The sequence below is a fragment of the Ailuropoda melanoleuca genome, unplaced genomic scaffold (genome assembly GCF_002007445.2).
Source record: "Ailuropoda melanoleuca isolate Jingjing unplaced genomic scaffold, ASM200744v2 unplaced-scaffold2135, whole genome shotgun sequence".
Lineage (NCBI taxonomy): Eukaryota > Metazoa > Chordata > Mammalia > Carnivora > Ursidae > Ailuropoda > Ailuropoda melanoleuca.
The window spans coordinates 1-12,420 of record NW_023190893.1 but is presented as its reverse complement, the minus strand read 5'-3'; the positions used below and the strand labels follow the sequence as shown (position 1 = coordinate 12,420).

The 12,420-nt window shown below is 56.9% G+C and overlaps 1 protein-coding gene across 1 annotated transcript; it reads left to right on the top strand.

The window, feature by feature from the left end:
• Nucleotides 1-41: 41 nt before the first annotated feature.
• LOC100478285 (ras homolog family member F, filopodia associated) lies at nucleotides 42-12,415 on the top strand (the record flags this gene model as incomplete). Its single annotated transcript, XM_002913121.4, has 5 exons — nucleotides 42-2,605; nucleotides 2,856-2,943; nucleotides 11,237-11,346; nucleotides 11,431-11,565; nucleotides 12,374-12,415. Coding segments are annotated over exons 1-5 (495 nt in total), but the record flags the coding sequence as incomplete, so codon positions are not given.
• Nucleotides 12,416-12,420: the final 5 nt, after the last annotated feature.

Genomic DNA, 12,420 nt, shown 5'->3' with positions numbered 1-12,420 from the left:
GGCTGGGGTTCTGCCAGCCTTTTGGCGGGGGTGGGTGGGTGGGCGGGTGGCTGCAGCCAGTGTCAGCTGTTCTGCCTGGATGCAGGCAGGGCTGGGAAGCCTCACTTTTCCTCTCCCCCCTCAGTTTTGGGAATCCATTTGTTCTGTCTTAAGTTGGGATCGGAGTCCTGTTTCTCAGGTGGAGAAAATGGAAACTGAGGTCAGGGATTTTGAGGAAAGTCAGGAGGTGTGGTTAACCCCCAGATGACAGTTCGCTCAGTGTGGGATGACCCTCCTAACTGAATTCTCCCCCAGCCCCTCCTCTTGACCTCCAGTCCCTCCCTGAGCTTCAGGGTCCTTGATTCAGGGTCAGGTCCAGGGCTGGCTGTAAAGGTAAGTGGGCATCTCTTCACTCAAAGGCCTCTTCTGTCCTTCCTCTCCTGCTAGCCTCAGGCTGCCGCTATGGAAACATGACCCCAGCCCTGCCTCACCAGCCAATCACAGCTCCTCTTGGCTCACCAGAGAGAGAGCTTGAGGGCCTGGCTTTGGCTGGGCACTTCTTTTTAGGAGCTTTCTGTCCAGCACCCCTCTTGAGCCTGGTAGTAGGGTCCTCCTTACCTTGACAACCATGTCTGGCCTCCCTCCTCGCTGCCCAGGCGCTGTGGAACCTGTTGGGGTTTTCCAGCACCATGCCCTTGCCCAGGTTACCCACCCTGCTTCCACTGATTTGCCCTCCCAGCACTGCCTAGCTTGGGCTCAACCTTCCTCGAACCTTACAGAGGTTCTGGTCTCTAAATTGTTCACATCTCCCAGACGCTTTCAGAATGCTTTCCCAAGACAGCTTCTTGCAGGTAGGAACACAGTTGCCTCTCAATAAACTTGTGTTGCAGAAAAGGAATGATTGAGTTGCTGTAAATTTGTGTGTGGGTGCTTGACCCAGCAGGTGGCCCTCTGACCCAACGCCGGGCGTAGGACTCACTTAACCTGGAGCTGGGCCTTACTTCCTTTTCCCAGCTCTGGGCTCTTACTTGTAAGCTTCCACGAGCGGTCGCTGCTGCCCTCTGGTGGTCAGACCCTGCTTTGCGTTCGCGGAAAACCTACCCGGCGTTTACGGAACTGCCAGGTTGGCAGTTGCCTCCATGAAGTAAAGTTACCTGGTCTTTGCTGAGAACTTGAAAATTGACAGTCTCCCCGGGGGGGGCGGATAGAAGATCCTGAGTCCTAAACCCTCCCTGAGGAAACTACCAGAGGCCCTGGATAGGGCCTGTCTCTCACGTGCCCATGCTTCAATCAGTGCCTGCCTGCCACACACTGGCTCCAGGGGTCCCCTTCCTCTTCTGACCACTGGCCTGGCTTGTACAACGGACTGTTGGTCCAGGGTCGCGGGGAGGGAAGGAATGGGGGACAGGAGTGATCTCAAACAGCAGCCCCGATAGTACCTGAATATTGTGTTCAATAAATAGCTGTTTTGATCAGGGAAATGGGAGGGTTGGTGAGAATCCTTGGAATGAAGATACGTGGCTGCTGGCTGAAGAGTTCTTAATCAAATTTCAGGGAGGGCTGGGTGTTATCGGGGCCCAGCTTATCTCAACTAGATCTGCCCTTTCCCCATCCCTTCCTCGACGGTGTTTTCCTCGGTTCACGCCTCTGGCCCCTGCTAGAAAGAGACTTCCGCCCGCGTGGTTTGGGGCCAACCCCCAAAGGGTATTGTTCCGGAGTCGTTCACCTGCTCTCTAAGCCGTCCGCCCCAAGGCGATTGCCCGCCAGAGGGCGCCAGACGTCCACTTTGCGCTCTTGGGGAGGTGGGGGGGTAGGTGAGGGGAACCGCTATTCCCCACCCCCAACCCGCGCCCATACTGGCGCCCGTAGGGCTGGCCTAGGTGAGCAGACACGCCCCCCGTGCCAGCATCTTCCCTGGCACTACCAACCTACCTCGTGGGGAAACGGGTTCAGAAGCCGACTTGCCCCAGACCACACAGCTGAGGCGGGGCCAAGACAAGGGGCTTTTTCCAGAGCCTGAGACTAAAGCTCCTAGACCCCTGGTGCTGGGACAACGATCCGCCAATCAAAGGGTCCCTGTCTGATGGCGGAGGGGCGGGGGTGGCCGAGCCGGCCAATCAGAGGGTCCCTGCCAGAAGGCGGAGCCTGCCAATCAGGGGTGCCCTGCGAGGAACGGCGGAAACGATCGAATCTTGTCGGTGGGGGGCGCGCCTTGACATGCATGGGAGGGAGTGGGAGCCGCGCTACAGGCTAAATACCCCCGTTTCTCAGTTGCCTCAGTTTCCCTGGAAATGAAAGGTGAACTCCCCGGGCCGGGACCCCAACAGAAAGGAAAACTGAGGCAGGGAGGTGGGCCTGGGTGGCTGCCTGGCGGAGGCGATGCCGGCACACAGCGGGCGGGGTTTCTTTAGCCCCGCCCCTGGATCCCGCCCCGGCCCCCGCCCCCAATCGTTCAGCCGCAGAAGTCTGCCCTGCGCGCGGTTGCCAGAGCCGGCTGTTCACAGCTATGGACGCCCCCGGGGCCCCGGGCCCGGGCAGGAAGGAGCTGAAGATAGTGATCGTGGGCGATGGCGGCTGCGGCAAGACATCACTGCTTATGGTGTACAGCCAGGGCTCCTTCCCTGAGGTGAGGCCCGCCGGGGGGTTGGTGGGGGTTAGACTGCGGGGCAAACGGGCTTGGGACCACCGGGGGCTACGGCCGGCCTTGAGCCTGGACCCCGGCTCTCCGGCGTCCCGCTAGTGGAAAGGCGGCCGCCACCCCGGGGCGCCCCCTCGGGAATTCCAGAGCCCAGCTGGATGGGGTGAAGGGGGCGGCGCAGCTGGACCCTGGGTCCTTGTCGCACCCCTTAAGAACCAGCCGACCCCTTCTCCGACAGGACTACGCCCCATCCGTGTTCGAGAAATACACGGCCAGCGTGACTGTGGGCAGCAAGGAGGTGACCCTGAACCTATACGATACCGCCGGTGAGTGCGCCTGCGCACCGAGGGTCCCGGGTGCCCGAAGGGTTTCCCCCGCCCGGGCATCCCCCTCCGGGCATCCCCGCCCACCAGCCTCTATGGGGCTCTGACCTCCCAGGCCTCCTGAAAAACGCGGAGGGGCTCTGGCACGGCGGCCCTGGAGACTCAGAGGGCCTCAGTCGCCCCATGTTTGATAGGAGGGTACTTGAATGAGATGAGCTCCTCGGCCACCCTCCTAGCGCTAATGTGCCGAGGACCCACGGTTTCGTTCCTCTCCTGTGGTTCTAGAAAACCGTGGGCATCGCTTCTGCTTCCCATGGTTCCAGGATTTTGTGTGTTGCATGCTGTGGTCTCTTAAAATTCTGTGGGCTGAAGATTTGAGTCCTCTGGTGCTAGGATTCCGTGAGCTGAATTTCTGGGTCCTGTGGTTCTAGAAAACTCTGGGCTACAGATAAGAGCCTGTGACTCCAGGATTTTATGGTTGACAATCCTGAGGCTTCAGGGTCCTGTGGACATAAATTCTGAGTGCCACACCTTTGGGATTCCATCGGCTACATACACGGTTCTGGAATTCTGTCGTCTACAGTTTTGAGCCTGTACTTCTAGGATTCTGGCTGCGATTCTGTCTTCCTGGTTCCCTGGGGATAAACCAAGCACTGAGGAAGGAACAGAGCTTTAAGTCCAGAATAAGGTTCTCTCGGCCACCTGCAACTCCTAACACGAGTAGATTTTTGCTAATCACGTCAGTTATCAGAGTCCCTGTTGTGGGGTCATTGGTGGGAGTAGTGCGGGGTGTCTGCCTTCAAAGAGCTTCCATCCTGCCCTCAATCCCCTTCTGGGCTGAACCAACATTGGGCGACAAAGGTCAGGATCTCACCCAACCTCTCTGACTCAGTGTTTAGTGACCTGCGTGGAACCACGTCATCAGGTGTCCTGTCCACTGGCCATGATGGCCTTGTACATGCAAGGGGAAGTCTCCACTAGCCTTGGATGGAGCCAAAATCCAGACATCCCCCACCCTAAGGCGGCCAGTAGCATCTCATTCCACCCTGGAGACAATCAGAAAAGGAATTGTCCCATCCCCAGACCCCTCCACCGTTCCTGACTTCAGCAGCCTTTCCTGTATGGTGGGGCCCTAAGGACCCCCCTCTTGTTGGATGAGGACCCCAAACGGCTGCCCCCAGAACAGGGCCCTGCTTCCAGCCCTGCAAACTGAGAAAGCCAAAGGTTGCTGAGAAATTCCCCGGGGGCGTAGCCATAAGAGCAGTAAAACTTAGAGTGTGTCTGGGATACTTTTAATTTAACATACTTCCTGTCGGGGATCCAGGGAGGGGCAGGTCCATTAGCCCCACTTTGTGGGTGAGGTGCTGGTGAGGCAGGGAGAGTCACGGGATAGTTTTCACTCTCCTCTGTCCTTTGGGACCTCAGGGCCTCTCCTATCAGATCCCTGGGGTTCACTGTTCATGGAAGCCTCCCCCATCAGACCCAGCACAGGGACTGCTTCTGGTGTTTGTGGTCTTACCCAGAGAAAGGTGCTCAAAGAATACATTAGGGCAGATCGTGGTGTGGAGGTTCCGGCAGGTTTCTGTTTGGTGTAAGGAAGGATTTGCGCTCACAGCTGCTGCAGAAGGGATTGGAGGGGCTCCAGGCCCAGTCATCAGAGGCGTGTGGTCACCACAGCAATGATGATCTTCCTGCCACAAGCTTTGGAATCAGATCTGGGCTTTGATGCTGGCTCCCTAGCCGCGTGTCATCATGGGCACCTGGGCCTCAGTTTCCTCATCTGTAGTCAGGGCTAACCACATTAGTCTTGAGAATTAAATTAGATCCATGTGATGGTGTGACACAGGGGTTGGCTCTTGGGAAGGGCTAAGTATTGTCATGATTCTTTCAGCCCCCCACTCCCATCCCCTGCCTGGCTATTCAGGCTCAGACCCAAGTCCAACCTGTTCTGAATCGAAGGCCTGCAGAGCTCCGGCTGGCCCCCTCCCTGCCCTCCCCAAAGGACTCCTGAAGCATCAGAGAAACAGAGCTGGGGGTTGAATGACTCAGTGGAGTCCTAGGGAAGTAGATTGGCTTCACGTCAGCAGGACAGCCCACGGAGGAATACTCAGGGAGAAAGAAACGTGGCCACTCCTTCCAGGGTGTCCTGCTGTGACCCAGGAAGCCCTGTCTCGAGGAACGTGAAGGAGAGACTGGGTCAATCCTCCCCCATGTGCCAGTGCCCAGCACGGTGCCTGTGGAATAAGTGCAGAAGAAATTTGGAGGCAGAGGCGCTCCTGGAGAATGTTCTGGTAAAGGCAGTGAGGTCGTGTCTACCTGTGCGTGGACGGAGATCAAAAGTCGGCGGCAGGGGACGCCTGGATGGCTCCGTCGGTCGGTTAAGCGGTCGGTTAAGCATCTGCCTTCCACTCAGGTCATGATCTCAGGGCCTGGGATCGAGCCCCACATCAGGCTCCCTGCTCACTGGGGAGTCTGCTTCTGCCTCTCCCTCTGCGTCTCCCCCCGCCCGCCTCTCCTGCTCTCTCGCTCTCTCTCCTCTCAAATAAATAAATCAGTGGCAGAAAAGGAGGGCCAGGGGAACAACTAGAGAAAGAGACTAAGGGGGTGAGGGGAGTGGCTGAGCTGGAGGTGAGTCTAGTAAAGGTTATTGTAGAAGGTTCTGGAACCTGCTGAGCTAGACCTTGTGGTGGCAGATGGTGGTTCAGAGTGGCATCTTTCCACCTGACCATCGGTGACCAGAACTATGGGACAGGGGTGGCCCCCAGGAGGCCAAATTTTTCCATACCCAGGACCTCGGCCGTAGGGGTCTGCGTGGGAGCCCAGTCTGGCTGCTTGTCTCCATCCTGCGGAAGCAGATACAGATGCCACAGCAATGGGAGGGTGGTTGGAGGGGTGATGGAGCTCTCAGAGCTGACAGGTGAAGGGGAGGAGGGCACAGTGAGCCCTTTTGCCTTACAGCCTCTCTTGCCGTGGGTCCTGACACCCTCAGAGGCAGGAAGTTGTGGTGCGGTCTGAAGTTTCCTGGGCAGAAGGGAGGTGGCGGCAAGGTGGGATGTTAAGACACCAACTAGAGATGGAACTGTCTGGGCCTTGGGGTGGGGTTCAGGGGTGGGGTGTCATAGGATGGGATGGGGGTTGCCCAGAGAGGTGGGGAGCTGTGGTCCCCTTCTCAGCCTGAGATGGGAACAATAGGAAAAATTGGGGAAGTGGGGTGGGGGGGCAAAGAAGTTGCTGAGACAGGGAATCGGGGACCAGAGGGATGTCTAAGAGCCAGAAGGCCTGGGGGCTTGAAGAGCTGAAGCTGTGCCAGTCAATGTGGCCTGGGCTCCAAGCCGGGGCTGCCCCAGCCACTCCCGCCTCTGGGGCGGAAACACAGGTGGGCGGGTCCCAATAGCAGCCAGTGGGTTCCTCTTCTGGCAGCTTCCCCTTCTCATGTTGCCTGTGCCCCTCCCCTGACCAACGCCCTGGCTGGAGCTGGGAACCACCTGCTCTCTCTATGTCCAGCAGATCTGAGGATTACTGTGGCCCAGTGACACCCTCTTCTCAACCTAGCTCCAGGCCTTAGAGACCCCTGCCCCTGGAAAATGACTGACACAACAAAGCTCCTTCCCACAAAGGAAATACCCTCGTGCTAGGCGAGAGCCTCATTTCCTCCCCGCCCCACAGCCCCACCAGCTTCAGGAAGATGGGCCACTTCAAGGGGAGCTGTGGCCCAGAAGACCTTTACATGCTATAAACAAATGCATCCCTTCGCACGTAACTCCGTGCAAGCCCACCTGCAGAGGCCATAGTGGGACCCTGGTGTGCTGCTGGACAGGTGACTTGGCCCCTTTAAGTCTTGGCATTGTGTGGGTAAATGGGGAGGGCTGTGGTTGGGGGACCCCTAAAGCTTGTGGGTCCAAAGCTCCGGGGTAACTCCCCACCCAGGACCCCATCCCCTGGAAGTTTCTGTTTTAATAGTAACCATAGTAGCAGTCCTTCACCTTTGTTCAGCATTGCTTAGCCTACAAGTCCTTTACTTCCAGTATCAGGGGCAGGGTTATCACCCCCTTTGCCAGATAAGGACACTGAGGTCCAGAGAGGGAAGGCACCCAGGTCACAGAACATGAGTCTGAGTGTCACCTGGCTCTCCTGACTCCTGTGGGAGAGACATCTAGGACATTCCACATCTCCCAAGGGGACATGAGGTCAACAGCCTCTGGGAGTCCATCATTTGCCCGCCTGGTCCCCATGTGGAGGTCCACACTGAATCTTGGGAAAAGTTGAGCCAGGCACAGTCAAGTCAGGAAGGCAGCCTGGAGGAGGGAGTTAGAATCTGGGCTGGCTGCCTGTCCCCTCCCAGAGCCCCTCTCTCTCTTGAGATACCTGTGTTGGGAGCCTTTTGGTCAGGCCTGGGACTTATAGGGTGAGGACAGCTCCCTACCTTCTGGAGCGGACTGAGAGAGAGGCACCCCCAGGAGTCTTACCTGTGGTCCTCTTTTACGGAGCTTCCCCTTAGCTGTGTGACCTTAAGGCGACTCCCTTCACCTCTCTGTGCATCAGTTTCTGCATCTGTAGAATGGGAGTAACAAGAGCCCCACCTCATTAGCATCGCGATGAGGAGTGATGGGCCAGGGCGGGCAGTGGGCTTCAGGTGAGCCCTCGCGGCGAGGGAGCACTGCCGACGCGTTGTCGATGCTCGCTCTTTAGTGTTGTTACCAAGGCGCACCTGCTTCTCTCATGCCCGTTTCACAGGTGAGGAAACCATTTGTAAGGACACAAGGTCCAGAGGTTGATTCCCAATTGGGAAGTCCGGGGAAGGCTTCCCGAGAGAATTTTTGGCAATTTCAGAGTGGCGTGGCAGGCAGCTGACCTTGGAGGTGACTGAGTTGGCATTCCAGCTCACAGGGATCCTGTCTGTGACCTTGGAAAAGGCCCCTCTCGGCCACACGGGCTCCTTAGGGGAAGAACTTTCTCTGCCTAGCTTACCTCCCAGGTGATAGAAGTGAAATGCCCTTGCTGAAAGCCAGAGGGGTTAGCATTACACTTTATTCACACACTCATTTGTTCGTTCAGCAAGAGAGCTACTGAATGCGCCTGTGTCCCAGGGAATATCACGGTCCTCAGGGGCTTTGCTGCTCACGGGGCAGACAAAACCAAACCAAAACCCAACATCAGGGAGGGACACGTACTCGGAAGAATAATAGAGCCGTGGTCGGGCGTGGGGCAGCAGTCAGGGGAGCTCTCCCAGAGGAGGTGACGTTTCTGCAGAGACCTGAAGGAAAGGAGGGAGCAAGGCATGCTGCTACCTGGGCAAGAACCTGTCAAAGACGGATGGGCAAGGGCAGAGGCCTGGGGCTTGGGTTGGGGGGGGGCGGGCAGGCTCAGCCTGACTTCCTCCTTCCAGCCACTGCAGCCCGACTTCTGCTGAAATCCTCCGCGGCTGGAGTTGCTAAACGCCCTGCTCTCTGCTGCACCTGACAAGAGTGGATCAGCTCCAGACAACAAGCAGCCAGGCCTGACTGGACACCTGCCAGGCACCAGGATGACTTTTAAGGACAGACTTGGTCCCTGCGCTCAGGGCACTTACCGGCCCAGGTTGTGGACACGCACGGCGGGGGGCAGATGCTGCGTGGAGAGGGAAGGCCTCTCCGAGGAGCCAGCAGGTCAGGCTGAGGGAAGCCGACGGAGCACAGGGGGCCCATTTGACCACTACTTGTCCACTCCTGCCATATTTCTAACGGGGAATAGATGTGCACGTTGTGCCAGAAGTAGGAGCTGCACTGTTACATTGTGGGGGCCCAGAACCCATGTTCGCACAATGCAAAGCAAAATAGAGCAGTGCTGGGTATCAGCAGAAGGAGTGCTCGACCAGGACCCAATGGCCTGGGGTTGAGCCCTGGCTGGGTCACTGATGCCATGACCTCGGGCAGGTCACTTCTCTGGAGCTCAGTTTCTGTGTAAATGGAAGTATTTTTCACTTCCTGTCTAGACCATCAGATGATAGCTGTAAGGATTTCTTAACTGTTCATAGGCAGAAGCACTCTAAAATGTATAAAGCAAAGTGGTGTTATCGTGAAGTAGGGAGAAGATGTTATCCTGAAAAAGGAAATAATGTGGACATTCAGTTTGAATGTTTTAAAGTAAAATGCTAAGAAGAAAATGGGGGTGTGTGAGTAGGGCAAGCATTCCAGGATGCGGGGGCGACAAGTACAAAGGCTCTGAGACACGAGAGCTTGGTGGGTTTGAGAAACCGTGAGCAGGGAGTCGGGGGGTGATGGGGGAGAAAAGGTCAGGGTCTGTGGGTGCCAGGTCACATGGGCCCTTGGCAGATGTTTGGATTTTATACAAAGGGCAGTAGGGCGCCACTGAAGGTATTCTTCCCTCGAGGGGAGAGAGGCAGGAGCTTGCGGGTCTTAGATCCAGCCAGCCACCGGGTGGAGGAGGGGTCGTTGAGGGGCAGCAGCAGACACGGGAGGCCAGCGGTGGCTCAGACGAGGGCGGTACTGTCCAACAGAACTTTCTGCAGTGATGGGATGTCCTGCACCCGTGCCGCCTGTTACAGGAGCCACTAGCCGTGTGTGGCAGTTAATCACTTGAAATGTAGCTAGTGCAATGGAGAACCTGAATTTTTAATGTTAATTAATTTAAATGGCCACATGGGGCTAGCAGCTACCCTATTGGACAGCACAGGTCTAGAAAGACATGGACCAAGATGAGGAGAGGGGACAATTGGGAGGCTGGGCCCTGACAGTCCCTCACTCCTTCCACAGTTTTGGGGGGACTCTGGCTGAACTGGCCCAGCCACTGTCATAGCTGTGACCCTGGTCACACTGCACACTGCAGGAGTCCTGGATTGAGGCAGAGCCACTGGGAAGGGAGAGCGTGGCGGTGTCCCAGCAGCAGCTGGGGGCCAGGAGATGTGGCCTGTCCTTGCTCAGTGGAGAGACCAGCTTTGGCAGGGAGGGAGCAGGAGGGCAGGCTGGCGCCACCTAGGCACCCCCAGGCCAGGGGGAGGGGCAGAGGCCTCCTGGGCCTCTGTGTTCCAGTCGGGGAAGAAGGTCACCTTTTGCCTTAGCACAGGTGGCTGGGGAGTTGCCAGGGAGCCCAAAAGGGCTCAGTTCTCACTGTGGGAGTTTTTGTTTTTTTTTTTAAATAAGATTTTATTTATTTATTTGAAGGGAGACAGCCAGACAGAGAGGGATCACAAGCAGGGGAAGTGAGAGAGGAAGAAGCAGGCTCCCGGCAGAGGAGTCTGATGTGGGGCTCGATCCCATAATGCCAGGATCGCACCCTGAGCTGAAGGCAGACGCTTAACGACTGAGCCACCCAGGCACCCCTCACTGTGGGAGTTTTGAAATAATACTAAGGCATACGGTGACGCAGGGCAGGGCATAGTTCTGGGCCTGCTTCTGGACGGGGGGCAAAACGACTACAGGACGTTACCGCTGAGATCTGAATGCGGCCTGTGGGTAGGGTTAGAGCACAGCGTCCACGGTGGTCCTCCAGCTTGCGACTTTTTCTACAGGAGGTGATAGAACGTGCTCGTTCTTAGAAATCCGCAAGGACTGTCCTGGGGTGAAGCCGCAGAATGCACGTGATTACTCACAATTACTCTCACCAGTGTTTACACATACAAAGGGCAAGTGGGGCAAAATGGAAATACTCAGGAATCCAAGGAAGGGAGTTCTTGGCACCCTTTTTGCAATTTTTCTGTAAGTTCGAAATTGCCAATATAAAAAATTACTAAAAAGCATTAAAAAAACACACCCAGCCTTGGCGTCTGATACAGTCGGTGTGGGGGAGGAGCCGAGCACCAGCCCGCTCCCCAGGTGAGACTGACAGCAGCTGTGCCCGTCCCCTCACCACTCTCTTGGGCTTTGCCAGAAGGGCAGGAGGAATCCAACCCAAGCCTACACCTCTCCGCCTGGGGGTACCCTCCCAGATCCTGCAGTGGCCTGGTCCCACCCAGCCCCTGAACCTTCTTCCAGGAGGGGAGTTGATTTGGCCTGTTATCTTCAACCTGAGCACCAGGGCAAGGGGTAGGGCGGGGGGTTGGCAGTAATTGCCACGGACATAATTGCTAGCAGTTTCTCCGGCTTCTTCTGATTACCCTGTAATCAGACCAGTTCTGAGCAGTGCATGGGCTTCATCTCGTGGAATCTTTGCTCCTGTGCTCCCCCCTCTGTTTTACAGATGAGCAAACCAAGGCTTTAGAGACACAGTCACCAACCCTTCGCCCATTTGAGCCCAGACAGGGGTCTCAGGTGGATAAGGAGGTGGTGGCTCCCTGACCCCACCTACTCTCCCATTTCAGGGCAAGAAGATTATGACCGGCTGCGACCCCTGTCCTACCAGAACACCCACCTCGTGCTCATCTGCTATGACGTCATGAACCCCACCAGCTATGACAACGTCCTCATCAAGGTGAGGCCCACGATCCAGCCAGGCTGCCTCGGGGGGGCCCACGGATCTGGCCTCAGCCCTGATGGCTGCCCTCTCCCTCTGCAGTGGTTCCCTGAGGTCACACATTTCTGCCGTGGGACCCCCATGGTGCTCATTGGCTGCAAGACAGACCTGCGGAAAGACAAGGAGCAGCTTCGGAAGCTCCGGGCCGCCCAGCTGGAGCCCATCACCTACATGCAGGTCAGGAAGGGGTCTCCCCTCCTCCTACCTCATTTAATCCTTATAACCCCGAGGCACGGACTATTAGCATCCCCTGTTTTACAAGGGAGAAACTGAGGCCCAGAGAGGTGAAGTAGAGGGTAAGAGTCACACAGCTAACCTGCAATGTAGCCAGGATCCTGTCCCGTCTGCCACAGGGGACTGGAGGGCAGGCCTTGTTTGAAAGCAGGGCTCCCCGCTTTCATGGGCATGAAGTCATGGGCAAAGCCAAACCTGCGGCTTTCTGGGTGAGGCATGGGACAATAAAAGGAACACAAAGGAAAACTAATAAGAAAGTTTAATAAAAAGGAACAAGCATTAATAAAAGTAATTTTAGAAGTAGAGCTAGTGTTTACTGTCCTCACCAGCTCCATTGCCTAAATGGAGCCTGTGGGAAGGTACAGGGAGAGGCATGGAGGAAGCCCTTTTTGTCTGGAGGCCTCCAGCTCTTCTCACAGGCCTGGCACACACAGCGGCCTGGCTTCAGGGTGCAGACCCCTCTTGGCCTGAGGTGAGAGCAGGGGCAGGGTAGAGGCCAGGACGGGGCTTCTGATCTCTCAGCCACGGCCGCAGCCCTTGGGCCACACCACAGGCCCTTCCGTTCCATCCACACACACCGCTGGGGGCTGGGCCTGGGAGAGGGGGAGGGGGGCTCCACACCAAGACCTATCCCCCCTGCTCGGAGAGCCCTCAAAGCCAGCTCCAAGTCCCCAGATCCATGGGGGGGCTGTCAGGAGGTGCCCCATGCTCCAGGCTCCTCATCTAATGCTGGCCGCTCCCCCCCCCCCAGGGCCAGAGTGCCTGTGAACAGATCCGAGCGGCCCTCTACCTGGAATG